Source organism: Triturus cristatus, chromosome 2_1 (genome assembly GCF_964204655.1).
Source record: "Triturus cristatus chromosome 2_1, aTriCri1.1, whole genome shotgun sequence".
NCBI lineage: Eukaryota > Metazoa > Chordata > Amphibia > Caudata > Salamandridae > Triturus > Triturus cristatus.
This window is the reverse complement of record NC_140581.1, coordinates 718819851-718839869: the sequence shown is the minus strand read 5'-3', so window position 1 is coordinate 718839869 and position 20019 is coordinate 718819851. Positions and strand designations below refer to the sequence as shown.

At 52.1% G+C, this 20019-nt stretch overlaps 1 protein-coding gene across 5 annotated transcripts in view; it reads right to left on the bottom strand.

Moving 5' to 3' along the window:
• TNFAIP8 (TNF alpha induced protein 8) overlaps positions 1 to 20019 on the bottom strand; it is a 507922-nt gene that overhangs the window by 87482 nt on the left and 400421 nt on the right. The window contains exon 1 of one of the 5 annotated variants that reach the window (XM_085632655.1): positions 9610 to 9898. The exons of the other annotated variants lie outside the window; for them this stretch is intronic. Within the exon in view, the coding sequence (XP_085488781.1) occupies positions 9610 to 9640 (31 nt within the window). The 5' untranslated portion in view covers positions 9641 to 9898. Of the gene's footprint in view, positions 1 to 9609; positions 9899 to 20019 lie in introns of those variants that run through there. 5 annotated transcript variants of the gene reach the window in all.

Sequence of the window (20019 nt, the reverse complement as noted above, 5' to 3'; positions counted from 1 at the left end):
CTCCTTAAAATATACAACTAAACAATCTAATACATGTTATCATGCTTGCTGCAACTTACTGAGCAGCGCATCGGATGCAGCCTGGAATATCCCTGGAGCATCTTAAAAAAGATGAGCCAACATACCAAAGATGCAACAGCCGTACCAAGGGCCGGAGTGGGCATCCTGCCACTGGCATTTCCTGGATGGCAGCTTTCAGAGCAGGATGACCAGGCATAACCCAGCAATGCCCCCGCGGACCCAATCTAGTTGTGGCCTTCTGCAGCGAGCGGCTTGTTTTAATATTTGCGCAGGGCCGAGTTTGGTTTCCAGCCAGGCCAGGCTCAACCAAGATTTTCTCTCCATGTTAAAACGGAGTGAATGAGCCAGAAGATGATGGTGGGATCCTGAGGTGCTCCACGAGCTGATGTTTTCTCAAGACCAACCATCCTGAAGCTGGTTCTCGTCATTGCAGAAGAGCCCAAGAGCACACTATGGTCACACCGCACTACAAGCATCGCCGCAATCATGAAGACTCCCACTGCAGCTCATTTGTAGATGTCTACCGTAAGGAGAAATAACATTTTCGCTAGCATACTCCAAAAACATGTCCCTAAGAATTTCTCACTTTGCTTCTGCACAAACGGGAGAGAATCTGCTCAATAAAGGCTTTGCAATATTCAAAAGTCCTGGGCATTGCCTAAAAATGCTAGTGGCGAGGCCACTTTACAGTGACATGCAAATAATATGGGTGGCCACCGAGGGTGCCAAATACATCGGGACACCAGGGTTGCCTCTATAAGCATCGAATGTGGCCTCCTTAGAGGTCAAGCTGAACATAATATGTTGCCCAGGGTGCCCAGCATCCCTGGATAATTGTGAGGAAACCTGGTCTTCTGTGTCCTAACTTCTAAGCAGCTGGCTGGAAGCCCACTGATGACGAAAGAAAACGTCCTTCCTCCCTGTGTCTCTACAGAGCAGCACGGTTAGACCTTTAATGTCCTATTACTTACCGGTAATCTTCATTACTCCGGGTCCCGTAGTCCTCGACACCGTCAGTGACAAATGAGATTTACTATCTCAATGACAGACAAAAGAACGAAGGAATGCTGGACCTACCCCTCCCCCTCCCACTGGGAGTACTTAAGGAGTACCGTCCCAGCATTCCTCCTGAAATACCAAGCCCCAATGAAGGCCGGCAGACAGGGAGGGAGGGAGGGAAGTCATGACGGTGTCGAGGACTACGGGACCCGGAGTAATGAAGATTACCGGTAAGTAATAGGACATTACCCCCAGGTCCCTCCGTCCTCGACACCGTCAGTGACAAATGAGAAATACCAAAGCAAACCCCGGCATTCATACCAGAAAACACAACAAACCACCAGGATAGCAAACAAACCCAGAGATTTATTGGAAACAAAGTAGAAAAAAACATTTAGGAGCGAACAGAGCTCAACACCCCCAAAGCAAAACCTCCATCATCCCCCAACAGATTGAGGAGGCGATAATGCCTGATAAAAGTATTGGAAGAGGCCCACGTGGCAGCCCTACAAATCTCAGAGAGAGGGACACCCTGAACCTCCGCCCAAGAAGCAGCCACCCCTCTCGTAGAACGACCCTGAACCCCCAAAGGAGGAGGAGAACCAGACAGAGAGTAGGCCAAGGAAATGACTTGCTTCAGCCAACGGCCGATGGACACAGAAGAAGCCTTACTCCCAAGCGAAGCCGCACCAAAGGAGACAAAAAGGGAGTCCGACTTGCGAAAAACCGCCGTACGGTCCAGATAAATGCGCAAAGCCCTGCACACATCCAACAAAGACCACTGGGGACCCCCAGGAGAATCCAAAACAGAGCCCAGGGCAGGTAAGACCAACTCCTGACACCTGTGAAACTGCGAAGAAACCTTCGGCACAAAAGAAGAATCCAGTCGGAGCACCACACCCCCCTCCGTGAATGAAAGAAAAGGAGGCCGCGCCATCAAGGCACCCAACTCCCCAAGACGACGAGCAGAGGTGACAGCCACCAGGAAAACCACCTTGAGAGTGAGAAATTTTAAATCCACCACATCCAAAGGCTCAAAAGGAGGACCGATCAAAACCCGAAGGACCAAAGGCAAATCCCACAGGGGAAAAGAAGGACGAGGAACAGGCCGAGAAACAGAAAAACTGCGGAGAAGACGAGAAACCAAGTCCTCAATATCCGAAAGATTCCCCCACGGGGAACGAAAAGCCCGAACAGCGGCCCACTGGGCCCGCAGAGTAGACACAGCCAAACCCTTCTCGAAACCCTCCCACAAAAATTGAAGGACAACCTGCAAGGAACAGAACAAAGGGGAGACCCCCAACGCCGAACACCAACGATCAAAATTACCCCAATGCCTATCATAAGCCTTAAGGGTAGAAGGCCGCCGGGAACGCTGAAGAGCCACCGCTAAATGTTCTGGGAAACCGCGCCGTCTCCAACCCTGCCTCTCAACTTCCACACCGACAACCGCAATCGGAGAAGCGACAGGCACGGGGAAGATCGAAGCGGAGACGGAGACAGGGGAAGAAACCAGGGACCCTGCACCGCCAAAAGACGCACCGTCGGAAACCAAGACCTCCGAGGCCAAAACGGCAGGACCGCCACCACCACCCGATCCTCCTGACACAAACGGGCCAGAAACCTGGGAACCAGAGCCAGGGGGGGGAAGGCATAGAGGAGACGCGAAGGCCACGGGAGAGACAGAGCGTCCACCCCCCAGCAACCCTCCTGCAGAAACCGGGAGCAGAACCGAGGGAGCGGAGCATTGTGCCGGGAGGCAAAGAGGTCCAGAAAGGGACGCCCAAACCTCCCGCACACAAGCCGAAACGCAACCGGGGTGAGAGACAACTCCAGAGAATCCGGAAAGCACCGACTCAGGGCATCCGCCACAAAGTTGTCCACTCCCCGAAGATGAACCGCCGTCAGAGACAGCAGATGGCCCTCCGCCCAACAAAACAGGGGCACCACTATCGCATTCAAGGAAGCCGAACGAATCCCCCCTTGAAGATTCAGATAAGCCACCGTTACCATATTGTCGGACCGCACCAACACGTTCCGACCGAGCAACAGATCCCGAAAACCCATCACAGCTCGGGACACCGCCGTGAGCTCTCTCCAGTTGGACGACCGGCGGATCTCCAGGAGGGACCAACGACCCTGAAGGGAACGAGACCCCAAGGTCGCCCCCCAACCCAAGGCGCTGGCATCCGACGTCAAGACCAGAGAAGGAGCAGACTGCAGGGGCAGACCCGAAGACAGATGATCCCTCACAGACCACCAAAGAAGAACCGGGAGGACCACCGGAGACACAGGAATAAGAACATCCAAGTCGCGGGACAGGGGATCCCAGAGAGACAGGAGGTACACCCAAAGGGGGCGCAGATGAAAACGTGCCCAGGCCACCGTAAAAACTGTCGCCGCCATCAGACCCATAAGACGCAACCAAAGGCGTACCGGAAAAGCACCCCCCACCCGGAAACGACGAGCAAGGGACACCAACGTCACAACCCGAGGCTCGGGGAGGAACACACGGTTCAGATCCGAACGGAAGCGGGCCCCAATGAAAACCATGTCCTGCGACGGCGTCAGCTGACATTTGGGCAAGTTGATCAGAAACCCATGGGCCCGCAACGCCGAGCACACCACCTCCCTGGCCTCCAGCAACAGGACCCGAGATGGAGCATGGATCAACCAGTCGTCTAAATAGGGGTACACCATCACCCCTTGGAGATGAAGCCACGCGACCAAAGGCGCCACCACCTTCGTAAACACCCGCGGCGCCGACCGGAGACCGAAGGGCAATACCATGAACTGGTAATGACGCCCCTGAACACAAAACCGCAGAAACCTGCGGGACCGAGGATGGACCGAGACATGATAATACGCATCCTGAAGATCGAGGGTACACATGAAGTGACCTGGCAGCACCAACGGAATCACCCTCTGCAAGGTCTCCATGCGGAAAGGAATCTTGGCCACCCATTTGTTCATCACCCGCAGATCCAAAATCAAGCGGAAACCCCCCGTGTTCTTTGGAACCAGAAAGACCAGGGAATAGAAACCCAACCCCGTCTCCAACGGGGGAACCTCCTGAATGGCACCCTTCCGAAGAAGGTCCAGAATCCCGAGAGAAAGATGAGACCGCTTCACACGACTCGAAGGCCAAGGAGGTGGCCGAACACCCGAGTCTGGAGGAGTAGCCGTAAACTCCAGAACATAACCCTGGCGAATCACGTCCAACACCCAGACGTCGGAACAAGACTGAACCCAGGCATCCAGGAAGAAGCGCAGCCGCCCTCCAACCAACAACCCGGGAACCACCGCCAAAGAGTCAGGAACGTGGCTTGGCAGGAGGAGAGGACTTAGCCTTACGGTCCCGACCACGGCCAGAAGCAAACCTACCCTGGCCTCTCACAAACTGCCTACGAGAAGTAGGGCGAAAGAAAGATTTGGGTTTAGAAGTGACAGGAGCAGTAGAGGAGACTTTAAAAGAAGAAGAATGCTTCTTTTCCTTAAATAACTTGTGCAATTTCGCCTCCAACTCCCCCCCAAACAACATTGTACCCTGAAAGGGCAACCTCAAAGCGCATGCTTTCTGCGCAGAGTCCGTCTTCCAGTCCTTAAGGACAAGACTGCGACGGGCAGCCACACAAGCCCCCCCGGACAGAGCAGAAGCACGCACAACGTCAAAGGAGACATCAGACAGCAGCTCCACCTGACGCTCAATCTGCTCAAGCAAACCAGAACAGTCCGTGGCATTATCCATCGACTGATAGAGAGACTTCAGGTCAGACAACAGGGACTGCGACACATAAGTCCCGTAGATGCCCGCCCTCAAGGCCAGGTGGGAACCAGAATACACCTTACGGAGCGCCACATCCGCCTTCTTGTCAACCGGATCTTTCAGCACAGCGTCCTCAGCAAGGGAAGTACGCCCCACCAAACTCGCCACAAAAGAATCAATAGGAATCGAATCAGGCAGTTCAGTAGCCATATCCTGCAGAGGATAGAGTTTCGCCATGAATCGCGGAATCAGGATGCGATCAGGATCAGCCCACTCGCGTTTCAAAACATCTTTGATGAAGGGATGGACAGGCACATCGACAGTGGCAGCACTCTGAAACTGTCGCAACAAAGGGCCCCTAGAGGTACTAGGCGCGTCCCCGTCAGGGAACCCCATGTTCTCCTTAACATGCTGCAAAATACCAGCCATAGCATCCTTGTCCACATATTTCCCTTTCAACTCTTCATCCCCCAACCACGCAGACTCATCGCCACTGGAGTCCGAAGAAACAGGAGCAGGGCACTTGCGACGGGATCCAACATCCCCCATCTCCGTCAAGGTTTCCCTGATCAAGCGCTTAATATGCGCATCAGCACCAGCATCACGGCGCCTGGACCTGGCAGGGGAGGGAGACCTGGAAGCACTAGAAGAAGAGGAAGACCTCTCCCTGTGATGACGCTTTCTGGAATGTTTCCCCATCGCCAACAACACACCAACCACCGCCAAAACACAAGGAAATAACAACCGCTATGCGGTACTCACCCCCTCAGCTCGTTTTAACGAGCCACCTCCAGCCGGGAACCTCGAGGCGCCTGACTTCCGTCCTCAAAGCCCTAAACCGGAAGTCAGGCAAGACGAAAACCCGGAAGAGGAAGGAGCCACAACCAATCGGAGCAGCTCGGCCGCGCCCCCTAGCAAGCCCGGCAGGCCAGGAGGGGCGGCCATCGGGCAAGGAGAAAGCCAACGCGGTATTACACCGCCGCGAGGCCCAGAGACATGAAGAAGCCCGCGCCACTCCCCCCAAGCCCGGCAGGGGGGGAGAGGACATCCACGGAGGTCCGCCGGAACCTGGAATGAGAACCAGCAGCCCCCAAGTAAGTCCAGAAGAAGGCAGGAGCGTCCAGCTCCTGCCGCGTCCACACTGTCAGTAAGACAGAAAAAAGAACAGGAGGAATGCTGGGACGGTACTCCTTAAGTACTCCCAGTGGGAGGGGGAGGGGTAGGTCCAGCATTCCTTCGTTCTTTTGTCTGTCATTGAGATAGTAAATCTCATTTGTCACTGACGGTGTCGAGGACGGAGGGACCTGGGGGTAATGGAAGGGTTAGTGACACTGGCTGTTGTGCGCACAACATCAGATCTGGGCTTCTGAATGCACGGCTCTGTTCTTCTGAGCACAAACCACTCTGGATACTAGTGAGTGGATTTGATATATTTAAGCGGGTCAGAGCTTTAAGTTGGATGAAAAAACAGGGGGGGGGGGCTCTCAAAGGGGCGTGGCTTAAAAACTTGCAAACTAAAAATCTGTGCTTAGCCATAGTGTGCCGCCCCAATGGTATTTTTCTGCTTCTGTCATTGCATCCAGATATATAATACAACAAGTAACATTCCACCTACAACAAGCCAGGGCTATCAGCTTTGTCAATGGTTGTTAGTTGCATAAAATAAATAAGCAACGACTATGGCTGTGTTGCATATAATATTGAAAATGTTTCAGTTTTTAAAATGATGAGACTGTGAAAGAACTAAAACGAGTCTCTTTGAAGTTACATCAGTCTTGGAGCAGGGGTACTGATGCAGAGTTCAGATTTTCTTTCCCACCCGGAGGGTGAGGGCAGAAATGCAGAGCCCGATAGGGACCCGTCTCTGCAACTGCTTTGAAAAAGCGCCGGTGCTCGGCACCGGCAAGACCCGGCACACTTAAAGCCCTGAAGCGGGTGCCACATTCAGCACTGTGTACTGGAAGATATTCGCACTCAGCTTGGAATTAACAACTGTCTATGACAGACCACAGCTCTGATGGCGGAGAGTGTGGGTTTGGGATCAGTGGGTAGACAGCTTGTCATGGGCCCTAGTCTAAGTAAGGAAACGAGCCACTGACTGATGTGTGAACTGGGAAACACAGCAATATTTCGAGTTCAATGAGCTCCTCGGGACTCTGTCCCGGTGTCACTGCTCCTGCTGCACCAATGGAAATGATGCCCCTGTTCGGGGTAGCTGATCTTCAGCACGCCACGTGCTGTACAAATACCCACCATAGCATGTGTCGGGGCCCTGCGCACGCTGGGCGGGGCCTGCCCGGCATGCGATGCCGCTTCCTACTGTACCGCCTGGAATGCGGGTTGCCATAGGAATGTAAGGTCCGTATCCAAACAGCCACCGAGACTCGGCCAGTTTTTCAGGGATGTGCACCACCCTGTGCCTCAACCCCTCCACCTCTTTGTGCACGTGCTTGCAGGGGCAGGCATGCAGCCCCCCCCCCCCCCCCCCCCCCCACACACACACACACACGGCCGGCCCGCAGCAGCCGCTCATCTGGTACGCATTTGCAGACTCTGAAGTAAACCTTCAGTAAGTGGCAGGAGCACACTGCTTCCGATTCATTCACCAGCGCAGTAAAGGGCTCAGTTTTCTTTCACAGAATCCCCAGGGGGGGCTAAAAAGCACCAGGTCCAGGGTGAAAAGTGATTCTGACGGCGCGTCTCGCTCCGGACTCCCAAATATAAACTCCCTGCACGTCTCTCACCCTCAGACACTCGCGCGCCTGACTCGGGTTCCGCTGAATTCTCCGACTCTTTCATGAACTTGCCATATTTACTCAAGAGGTCATGAAAGGAACATTTTGTTTCCCCGCCCCCAGTTATTTTATAGACCTAAATTAAGCCTGCGCCCTCACCTCTTCTCTCAATTGACTGCATGGGAACACTGTAAAGAAAATGAAGGGGGAAAAAAAATCACACCCAGCTGCTGATGAATGCGCGTGTGTTTGTTGGCGCTAGTCCAGCGCCTCCACACCGCGAGTGCAAAGGAACCTTCACTGCTCTGCAGAAGCCGTCTCCGCCGGCCCTCCCGCCTCAACCACCCCACGACCCCCCACCTCCTTTATTTTCAAAGAGGCCTCGGGTGGCGGAAAAGAAAACAGGCAGCAGCGAACTCAATTCCAGAATAATTATATCTGGCTTCTGTCCGCCTGCGAGTAATGGCTTCCTCTCTCATCACAACGAGTGGGATTTTCTGTTTCACTCCCGGTCTTGCCTCAAAAAAGTGAGCAGGCCTCTAAAGTCACAGCCTGTGTGAAGGCAGCGAGCTCCTTCACCCCAAGCGCCCAGTTACTGCAGACAGCCAGTGTCTTCAGCCACCAGCCTCCATCAGGCAGCAAGCGTCTCCAGTCATTAGGGTGTTGCAGGCAGCAAGCTTCTTCGGCCATCGGGCCAATACAGGCAGCAAGCCTCCTCAGCCATCAGGCTGTTGCAGGCAGCAAGCTTCTTCAGCCATCGGGCCAATACAGGCAGCAAGCCTCCTCAGCCATCAGGCTGTTGCAGGCAGCAAGCTTCTTCAGCCATCGGGCCAATGCAGGCAGCAAGCCTCCTCAGCCATCAGGCTGTTGCAGGCAGCAAGCTTCTTCAGCCATCGGGCCAATACAGGCAGCAAGCCTCCTCAGCCATCAGGCTGTTGTTGGCAACACGAATCTTTAGCCACCAGGCTGTTAAATGTAGCAGCATCTTCGGTCATTAGGTTGCCACAAGCAACACGGCCTTCAGCCACCAGGCTACTAAAGATGGCAAGTCTCAACAGATACCAGATTGTTACTAAGCACCTCCCTATCTCCGCTGACTGGGCACGCATGGGGATTCAGGCAGCAGGATTCAATAAACACTAGGATAGAACAGGCCATAGGTTCCTACAGCTGTCGAGCAGTTTCAGCCAGGAATCGTCTTCAGTCACCCGGCTTTCACAGCTAGCATGAGTATAAAGTCACACGCTACATCCACAGTCACAAAGGTACCAGCAGGCGTACACAGTGGCCAGGTGACTACAGGAAGCAGGTTTCTGCGGCTAGCAGGATATGCAAGGACATCAGCTACCAAGCTACTGCAGGCAGCAACTGTCTACAGGCATACATAAGGCTGTTACAGACAACCGAATGCTAGTCATCAATTTATTCTCGGCACAGCAGCTAAGAGGATGTTACAGGCTATAGTCACAGGACTTCTTGGAGGCTGCAGTGATCCACAATCACAGGCCTGTTGCAGGTCTCCAGCTTCAGCAGACAGCAAGCTGTTACAAGCAGCATACATCTGCAATCACTACAGGCACCAAGCTTATTGTCACCGCACTACTACGAGCAGCAGAACATTACAGGCAGCAGACGTGTACGCTCACAGGATGCTACAGGCATTCATCTAAGATCATATGCAGTTCCCGGGCTTCTAGCCACAGTGACTGAATACGCTTCCATGGACGTCAAGCGTCAAAGGCGAGACTTCACTTTACAGGCGCAGACGGAGCCTGTGGCCACCGGGCTCGCTTCTTTCGTGCCATGTGGCTTAAGCAGCAGCAGTCTCCTGCCCTACAGGAGCACAAGCAGCGCTGTCAACGCGAGGAGCTGTCCCGGTGCCAAAAGAAAACCAAAGCCCTCCCCACAGCCCTCTGCCAGCGACCGTTTTTTTTTCTTTTCCCTCTGAATGGTTACTCTGTAAAACGAGCTCCGATCGTGAAGACATCTCCCCAAGCCAGAAAAGTACAACGAAGGATGGAGCCGACTATGCTGCAACCGGAGATAGCAACCCAACGACCTACAGTAAAAAAGTTTTCACAACCCTACCTTCTTTCGACTCGTCAGCCTCGGAGCCCATAGTGTCAACGCGAGCCGCTGGAGACGGGAGCACAGCTGGCTTGCACTCGGAGGGAGCAAGTCCGTCTGTCAGGCGGAAAAAGGGAAGAGGGCTGGGCCGGAGAGAAGAAAGTTCTGCAAAACTCCGCCAATGGCGCCGGCTGCCCGCGTCGGCCCCGCCCCCCGGAGACGCATCTGAGCCCCTGCCTGGCGAGCGGGGACCAGTCACACCTCCACAGACAGCCGGCCTCGCTCAGCAGAGCCTGCCCGGCACACTGCCGCACTGTGCGCGCCAAAGCGGGGTTTTATCCTCGCCACACACTTCCACCCCGAAGGGTGGAGCGTATGTGTGCTGCGCCGTGCATTTAAGGCCCTGACGAGGTGGAAAAAGTCATTTTATACTTCTCACCAAGAAGCAGCAGCCGACGCTTGTTTGTCACTCCCTCCCTATTCTACTTGACAGAACACTGACGTTGTTTGGTCATAGCTGAGCCTTGTGTGCATGTAACAGACTAAGTACCTGACATTTGCACAACACACATATTACAAGTGCAATGGAAAGGGCTTCAATATAATGCTCACAGCTCTCACAGGAGGGAAGGGAGTGGGACTTAAAGCCCTGGATCTAAAGTGGGATTAAAATACTGGCGGGTCGTCCAAAGGGGCGTGGACAATATACTTAAGGGCGTGGCTTAAAACAATTACGTAAAAAATCTGTGCTTACTACAGTGTGCTGCCCCACTGGTATTTTGCCGCTTCTGTCATTGCATCCAGACATATAATACAACAAGTAACATTGCACCTACAACAAGTCAGAGCTATAGGCTTTGTCAATGATCATTTGTTGCATGAGGTAAATAAGCAACAACTATGACTTTGTTGTATATAATATTGAAAAGGCCTCAGTTCTGAAATTAGGAGAATGTAAAAGTAATCTAACGAGTCTTTTTGAAGTTACTCAAATGCTGTGAAGGGTGCTGCTGCTGTGAAGGGTGCTGCTGCTGTGAAGGGTGGTGCTGCTGCAGAATTAAGATATATTTTTTTCATCGTGAGAGTGAGGGTCAAAAACGGAGAGCCCAATAGGTGCCCTTCTCAGCACTTCCGTTTTAGAACTGCTGGTGCTGAGCACCGGCAGGACCCAGCCACTTAAAGCCCTGGTTAGATCACATAATCAAATATACAAGCAATACAGATACCTTGAGTGATATAATTGCCAATATCAAACCATATAAGATCAAAAAGGTGATGAGTCACTTGCTCTTCAGATTATTAATTGATTCATAGTCAATTTTACGATAAACGTACAAATATTTTCTTATTACTAAGATCATACCCAGAAAAAAACAGGCTGTAATGCTATCTTTTTGTGGTATGGATCACCCTGTAGCATGTTTTTGTTTCCAGCTGGATTTGGCTTGGAGCAGGATTCATCCGAACCCCCAATAAGCATAGCTGGCAAGTTTCCCAGGTACATGCATTTGACTAGTTGGACCAGTCTGGGTTTTTCTTAGAAGTATGGGCCTTGTAGAGCGCTGGGAAAGGTAGTCCCGGTTTCATCCTGGGTTAAATAGGACTACAAGTTCTAGAATGCTAAGAAAAACCTGGACTGGCCAAACTAGTCATGGACCTGGGAAACGTGGTAGCTATGAACAACATATGCACATACCTAGGAAGCATATCTTCTGTGGCCTTACTACATGTGGGGATCCTTGGTTTCAAGTCTAGATACAGGTAAGTGAACATGACTCATACCTCAAAGTGCAAACAATAAATCAATGCCCAGTCCAATACATGCTTTTATAACAAAAATAAGTATTTTATTTCTAACTCTACACATGCAAAGGAACAATAATATGCACAAGGATTAACATGGGAAAATCCTTTCTTCAGGTCTTGACTGGAGCCCGGCAGGGGTGCCGTGTCCTCGGGGATCAGTCAGAGGCAGTTCTTTCGAGGTGCGTCCCACAGCATGTCATTCGCAGCCTCGGTCTTTTCATTGGGCGAGGGCCCAAAATTCTTGGCAACATATGTAGCGGCAGCCCCTCCTGGAATACAGGGTTGCTGAGGTACTTGGTAATTTGGCTGCAGGCTCCTCTTCCGGTGCAAATGCCTCCACCACAGCATTTAGAAGTCTCAAAGTTTTCTCAACAGAAACTTTACAAGTGGCCCCTTCTGACATATGGGGTAACTGTTGCGCAACAATACAGGCTTAGCAAGACCCGCACAGTGCCTAATACACAGCTCAGTCCACTGTGTCTGTCTCCTTTCATACAGGGGTCACCAAACTGGCACTGCACAATGGCAACAACTTGATTGGTGCACAACCATTCCCTCACATCTCGCTCAGGGAGTCCTCTCCTCAGGTCTCCCCACCTAGACCTCGCTCCCTCCAACTCTCTCTTCTTCCTCACAGAGCACGCGTGTCTTGGTGAGCAGGCAGGCACTGGTGCTCCAGGGCAGGTGGTCTCGGCTTTCCTGGGTGATGCCACTCACCAAGCAAGGAGATTAGCCCCAAGTCCTGGTCCCAGGCAGAAGTATTGCGGAGCTCCCCCATATAGCACAGCCTGTCTTGCTGCTTGGCAGATGACAAATGTTGGGGTTTCAATCTACCCCACTTGTAGTCCATTTCCAGACACCAAAATGTGATTTAGGGTCTGCGGCTTTCAAGATTTGCGTTGGGGTTCTGCTTTTTTGAAGTGTACACTTCTATTTTCTTCTTTCTCCTTGAAAGTATGCCTGTCACAGCAGGCAAGACTCAAAAGCTGATTGAGCCACAACACATATCATGGGAGTGACCAGAGTTCACACATGGATGTCAGCCGCTGTGATTTGTGTATCAAAAGGTTAATGCCAGGCTGCCAGCCATATTCTTTTTGGTTCAATTATCAACCCCATCTACTTTCCTGACATGTGTCCAGGCCCCTTCCTTGTGATCTATCACTGAATCAAAGAGCAGGCTTTTGAAGTGTAAAGAGAGGGAAGAGAGGGTCCCTTCCTTCCGCGTGTCCCACCCAGCTCACAGGGAAGAAGAAATACACAAATCTGTTGGAGGGGGAAGTCCTCCCCTCCTCATGTATTCACCAAGCAGGCCTGGGCATCCCATAATTGAACCTAGGGTCCTTCATGTATTATACCAATGCAGGCACGCTTACTTAGTGTACATTCACGGCACACTTACTGTCCAGCCCTTTAACCTCCATGCATTGTACCAATACAAGTACACATGCAGTCAGTACACACATTCAGTCTGAATGCACTGTTCAGCACGGAAGCTTTTCTATAAAGTACCAGACCACACAAGCACCATGTGCACGCTGCACAACACTTCACCTTTCATGTATTGTACTTAACGCAAGCACACATACACCCAGAACATGCTTCCATTACGTACGCACAGCACTGCATCACATCTTTAATTTCATATAATCATTTCAGGCGTACGTACACTGAGCACAGACACTAATCCCATGTGTACTACGCAGTACTGCTTTATCCCTGTACTGTACCCTTCCCAGGCACACAAACATCCAACATGGAGTCACTACTCATGCACTGCGCAGCACTCCACGTCTACGGGATGTAGGCCAAGGGTGAGGTAAGCACACAGCAGTGAAACTTTTAAAAAGGTGAGTGAGCCTGTAGGCCTCACTCCAGTGACATAGGGTAAAAAAGGTCCTGTTCCCTTCTGCTGATCACTACACAGTACGCTGTCACCACTGCGCTCAAGCTGCTTAACTCTTGGTGAAGGCAGTAACCACTCACCATTGTGAGGGTAGTGCTTTGGGAGCTCCTCCCGGTCAAACAAGACCACAATCCATGAGACAAGCCTATGCCATGGTACATATACATGATCCGTGTTTACTAATGACACAAAAATCAGCATTGGGGGAACGGAAACAGTACAATTGGGAACTCAGGGCAGGAGTACACGTCTTTAACCATGCAGGAGACTTTTCTGTCTCAATAATAGCCATTCATGTGGGACGATGATCATGCTCTAGTGGCCCGCATCACCACGTTCTAGGCATTTACATGGTCAGCATTTTTGTATCCAAATGAGGCTAAGGGTGACTCCCACCTCTGTCAGGACGCCATCTTACCCTTCCCTAGGAGTTAAGGATTAGCAGTGTGGGGTTCCACTTTAGGGTGGGCCTAACCAGGAAATGCTCTCTCACACATCAATCATCTCTTGGTCAGAGACCTGCTCTCACCCTGCAGCTCCGCCGTCAAGTGCAACCGCTCCAATTTGCCGATGTCTGTTGCTTTTGTGCGCGTGTCTGCCTTGCGCCTCTTGCTGCTCTCTGTCTCTCTTGTGCCCGTGTCTGCCTTGTTGCTTTCTGTCTCTTTTTGTGCACGTGTCTGCCCTTGTGCCTCTTGCTGACTTCGGTCTCTTTCTGTCCGTGTCTGCCCTTGTGCCTCTTTGCTGTTTTGGGCTCTGTTGGTGCCTGGGTCTGCCCCTGTGCCACTCTTCTGCTTTTCTGTGCCCGTTCTGTCTCTGTTGCCTTTTTCCTGTTATTCCTCCCCCCTCGTTCCCGTTTTCTGCCTCCTCTCTTCCTTCCTGCCACTGCTGCACCCGAGGTTCCTCCCCTCCTGCCGGTTCCCGCCTCCCAGCTGCACTCCCCTCCTCTTTCTTACTTAATGGCAGCTGCTGCGCAGCGGCGTGCTGCTGGCGCGCCAAAGGTAAGCCCGTCTGCGCCCGTCCCCGACCCAAGCCAGGGACCCTGGTTCTCCGGCCATCCACCACTACGACTCAGCTGCCTTCCTTACACTCAACCCCGGACGGAACAACAACTGCCAGAGATCAACGCTGAACAACACCCACGACCAGTTCTCCTGCCTACACTGCTGACAATCCAGCATCAACAGCCCCCCCACGCCCACTGAACCCACGCCGGACTCCCGCACCACCGACGCCCTGACGTGCATCCTCCTCAACCTGCGCTCCCTCCACAGACAAGCCACAGAGATCTGGGACCTGCTCGACACCTTCTCACCTGACGTCGCCTTCTTCACGGAAACATGGACCAACACCACCTCCACCCCGACATCACCACCACCATCCCCGACGGATACAAGATCCAAAGAAAGGACCGCCCCCACCACCCAGGAGGAGGACTCGCCATCGCACACAAGAGCTCCCTCCGACTCTCCACCTCCAGCACGAGCGACCCCCTCTCCAAAACAGAGCACCTCCACTTCCATATCCAAACCAGCCCTAGAACCACACTGCGCGGAACCCTCTTCTACAGACCCCCCAGGCTGTGCGCTCTTCAGCCACCACCATTGCCGACCTCGTCGCACCCCACGCCATCGCCTCCACGGACCACATTCTCATTGGAGACTTGAACTTCCACCTCGACAAACGCAGCGACCCCGACTCCACTATGCTCCTTGACAGCCTCGCCAACCTCGGACTGAAACAGCTCATCATCACCCTCACCCACAGAGCCGGACACACCCTCGGCCCCATCTTCGCAGTAGGTACAAACATCCGCTTCAGCCACACCACGCAGCCCCTCTGGACAGACCACCACTGCGCACACTTCACCTTCAACACCAACACCGCACCCAAACCCATCCCGCGCCCACAACGAAGGAACTGGAGCAAGATCACAGAGGAACACCTTAACACCACCCTCCTCCACGACCCCCCCCCCTGCCACGACCAACGCCAATTCCGCACCTAAAGAACTACACCGCTGGCTCTCCAGCTGAGCTGACAGGCTCGCACCCCTCCGCCACCTCGTCAAACAACACCTCCAGAAGGCCACCTGGTTCACCACCGACCTCCAAGAAGACAGGTGCTTCTGCAGAAGCCTCGAGAAACTCTGGCGAAACAAGAAAACCACCGCAGACCAGAACAACTACAGGAATGCCCTGAATGAATACCACCAGCACATAAGAGCCACCAAGCGGACCTTCATCAAAAATGAAATCCATACCAACCAAGTAACGCTAAAGAACTCTTTAACGTCATAAATCAGTTCACCAACCCCCCCAGCGAAGCCACGAATGTAACACATTCCTAGGACCTCTGCAACAAGCTCAGCTCCTACTTTCACCTGAAAATCAAGACCCTGTAGGACAACTTCAGCGAACAGACTACATACACCTCTCCCCCCCCCCACCGCCAACCAGCCAACCATCACCACCTGGAAACCTGCTACTACCAAAGACACCACCACGACCATGAATAACACCCACTCAGGAGCCCCAACGGACCCCTGCCCCACCACACATCTACCACACAGCCGCCGCAACCATAGCACCCAAACTAGGCCATACCATCAACACCTCCCTCAAATCCGGCATCTTTCCCGATGACTGGAAGCGAGCAGAGGTCAAGCCCCTCCTCAAGAAACCCTCAGCCGACCCGACGGACCTGAAGAACTACCGGCCCATCTCTCTCCTTTCCTACGCAGCCAAAGTTACAAAGCGATTCATCAACGCCCAGCTGACCACCTTCATCGAAGAGAACGCCACCCTCGACTCCTCCCAGTTCGGATTTCGCATCAACCACAGCACTGAGACCGCTCTCCTCGCCTCCACCGACGACATCCGCATGCTACTCAACCAGGGCCACACCGCAGCCCTCATCTTACTAGACCTCTCCGCAGCCTTCAACACCGTCTCATACCGCACTCTCGCAGCCAGACTCCACGACGCCGGTATACAAGGAACCGCCCTCAACTAGATCTGCTCCTTTCTCTCCGGCAGAACCCAAAGGATCAGATTCCCCACCTTCCTCTCCGAACCTACAGAGATCAACTGTGGAGTACCTCAAGGATCCTCGCACAGCCCCACACTCTTCAACATCTACATGGCCCCCCTCGCCGTCATCGTCAGACAGTATGGGCTCAGCATATCTCTTACGCCAATGACACCCAGCTCATCCTCTCCCTCACGAAGAACCCCAAAGACACCAGACTCAGCTTCCAAGAAGGAATGAAAGACGTTGCAGCCTGGATGAGCGACAGTTGCCTAAAACTGAACTCAGAGAAGACTGAGGTCCTCGTCCTTGGACCCTCTCCCACTGTGTGGGACAGCTCCTGGTGGCCCCCTGCCCTCGGAACTCCACTCACCCCGACGGACCATGCCCGTAACTTTGGCATCATTCTAGACTCCTCCCTCACCATGACCCGCCAGACAAACGCCGTCTCCTCCACCTGCTTCAACTCCCTCCACAAAACCTTCAAGTGGAACCCCCGAATGCAGAAAGACCATCACCCACGCACTCATAACCAGCAGACTGGACCACGGTAACACGCTCTACGCCGGAATCAACAAAACCTGGTACACAAGCTCCAAGCCATCCAGAACACCGCAGCCAGACTCGTCCTCGGAACCCCACGACACGAGCACATGACCCAGCACCTACACGACCTTCACTGGCTCCCCATCGAGAAGATAGCAACATTCAAACTACTCACCCACGCCTACAAATTACTCCACAACATCGGACCCAAATACCTCAACAAAAGAGACTCCTTCCACGTACCCAAAAGGAACCTCTGCTCCGCCGACCTTGCCCTGGCAGAGACCCCATGCATCCGCAGAACCAGAGCAGGCAGAAGAGCCTTCTACTACGTCACAGCAAAGACCTGGAACGAGCTTACAGTCAACATTAGACACTCCCCCACTCTGCACACCTTCAGCAAGAGCCTCAAGACCTGGCTCTTCGACTAATCCGGAGCTGCACCCCCTCTCCCCAGCGCCTTTAGACCTTCGCGGGTGAGTAGCATGCTTTATAAACCCCTGATTGATTGATTGAATCATGAGAGCTAGCTAGTTTGGGCAGGGACACATGGCTGACCCAAAGACTGGAGGATAGCACCTACTTCTCTAACTAGATAAGGAACTGTCTGGCTCCTACCCACCCACAAGGTTGGTCTCCTATGGCGACACAAGCAAGCAATACCACTCACTGTCTTTGTATTTTTCCAGGGTCTCCATTCCTCCACAACAGCACCATCACTGTCCTCTGGAATAGTGGCAACTGGACCATTGTACAGAAAATAGGCTTCAGTATGCAGGTCACCTCCAACCCGTGATCTGATCATGGTGGAAGGGGCACTTTTCTGTCTGCCCTACTCATCCAAAGAAAAACTTACTATTGTGGTAGTGAAGCCAAGCAAAAACCTATTGCAGCTGTCTTCAACTGAATTCCATCTCTTACACAGAACATCGATCATCAGCTGTTTCACTGTCAATCGCCCATGCACAGAACCCGAACCAATCAAAAATGTACAGGCACTTGGGCCCTGTCCATGCACAGTTTGAGTATTTCCTTTCTCTCAACGGTTAGCTACAGTTACAGCTCCTGATATGAGCATGTGTAGTTCATTAACATGAGACCCACCACCAACACTATTCGTCCTACCTTAATTGGCATCTGTAAGTACTCCTTTATCTTTGCTACAATGCCTACTACTGGGAAGTACCTATAAACAAGCACTGGCAAATTCCATAGATTTATTATTGAGTTAGCAGCATTAGCAGATTAGAACAAGGCACACAGTAAGCAAATGACAGGAGTGAAAAGAAAAGGCTTTAGTTGTAAAATAGTACCTCTTGCAGTTCAATGCAAGCGCCCAATTGGTAGCAGAAGGAAACACTCAAACAACCAACAGCAATAGGTGGGCAGTGCATACTCCACTAGGATGACCTAGTACACAATTGTCAACATTTGAAGCCAATTGCTTCAAGAAGCTGAATGAAGAAAGCCAGTGGCTTAAGGGGGCAAGTCCAAAGCCCACTCTGTGTATATTGTTGGCAAAATCTGTTTGACAGCAGTGCTGTAAAAACCCAAAGCTAAAGACATATGCTAACCTTCTGACCACACCATCTATCGCCTCATTTCTTTGCAGTTTTTCAATGGCAAGTTTGTTGAGAGTGCAGGTAAGAAGAAATCATGTCAGTTCCTGGAACATAACAATTAGTTTTACCCTGCCCAAGCGAGATTCTACCCAATTCATGGAACAGAATCGGTGCGGGTCACTTCCATTGATGAACTACTCTTGAGTGGTTTGACACTGGGTTTTAACTGTAGGGCGGCCCTCGTCCTTTTCAATCTGTGTGCAGCTTTCAACACGGTCTCTTTGTCCACTGGTAGACTTGGCTTTTTCATCGGGTTCACCCCCAGACTTTTTGCTTTTTGGCCTCCTGGTTTTTACCTTGTTTTTGTTGGTTTTAAGACTCTGGGCACTTTACCACTGCTATTCAGTGCTAAAGTGCATATGCTCTCCATGTAAATTGTGCTTCTGGATTGGTGTTTCCATAATTGGCTTATTTGATTTTCTACTAAGTCCCTAGTACAGTGTACAGGTGTGCCCAGGGCCTGTGAATCAAATGCTACTAGTGGGCCGGCAGCACTGATTGTGCCACCCACACAAGTAGCTTTTCAAAGGTGTCTCAGACCTGCCACTGCAGTGTCAGCGTGCAGTTTTCAACTCCCATGACGACCTGGAACCTTCCCTTTTCTTACACGGAAGACACCCCTCAGGTAGGCCTAAAGTACCCCTGTGGGAAGGGTGCAGTGCATTTTAAAGGTTGGACATGAACTGGTGATTTTTATATTACGTGTTTGAAAATGCTACTTTTAGAAAGTGAGTATTTTCTTGTCTAACCATCCTGAGTGGCTCTGCCTGTTTATGTATTCCCCGTCTGGGTTCAGAGTGAGAGGAGCCGGGGATGTTCATTCACACTAGACAGACACAAGGGGGAGTTGAGGTGTGTTCTGCCATTCCTGGGTAACTCATAGCCAGGCTGAATACTCCTGGCTGCATTTAGAGTAGTGTGAGGAGTTGTCGCTTGCAGCTGAATGGACTGTGGCAGCCTCTCACAAAGCTGTCTTTACCTCCTGGGGTGCACCTGGCCTGAGCCAGGCTGAACTGATTTTTGTGTACCAGAGGAACTTTCTTTGTACCAACTTCAAAGGAAAATGTGATATAAATATTGGGGCCCTGACCCCAGAACTTTAGATTACTTCTGGACTAAGGAACCTGCCAGGAAGAAGAGTTGGAAGAGCTGTAAAGAAAGACTACCGCTTTGCTGTGTTCTTTGCTGGGTTGGCCTGCAGTTGTTGCTTCTGTCTGGGGCAGGGAAAAGATTGGACTGTTCTTTCTGCATTCTAAGTGTCTCCAAGGGCTTGATGTAGAGCTTGCTTCCTGTTGGAAGTCTCAGGGAAATTAAAGACTTCAACTTCTTCTGGGTACCGGCGTCTGGAACTGGATGTTTCAGCTGCCACAGAGGTAAAAGGTAACCCGACTCCATCAACGACGCCGCTGCTGTGTCCGTGAACTGAAGGTACCGCACAAGGCACAGCCGCTCTTCGCACTGCAACCCTGGTCTCACCAGCGCCGCCTTCTGCCGCCACCACCGAGCCGCTGCTCGCACCGTGAC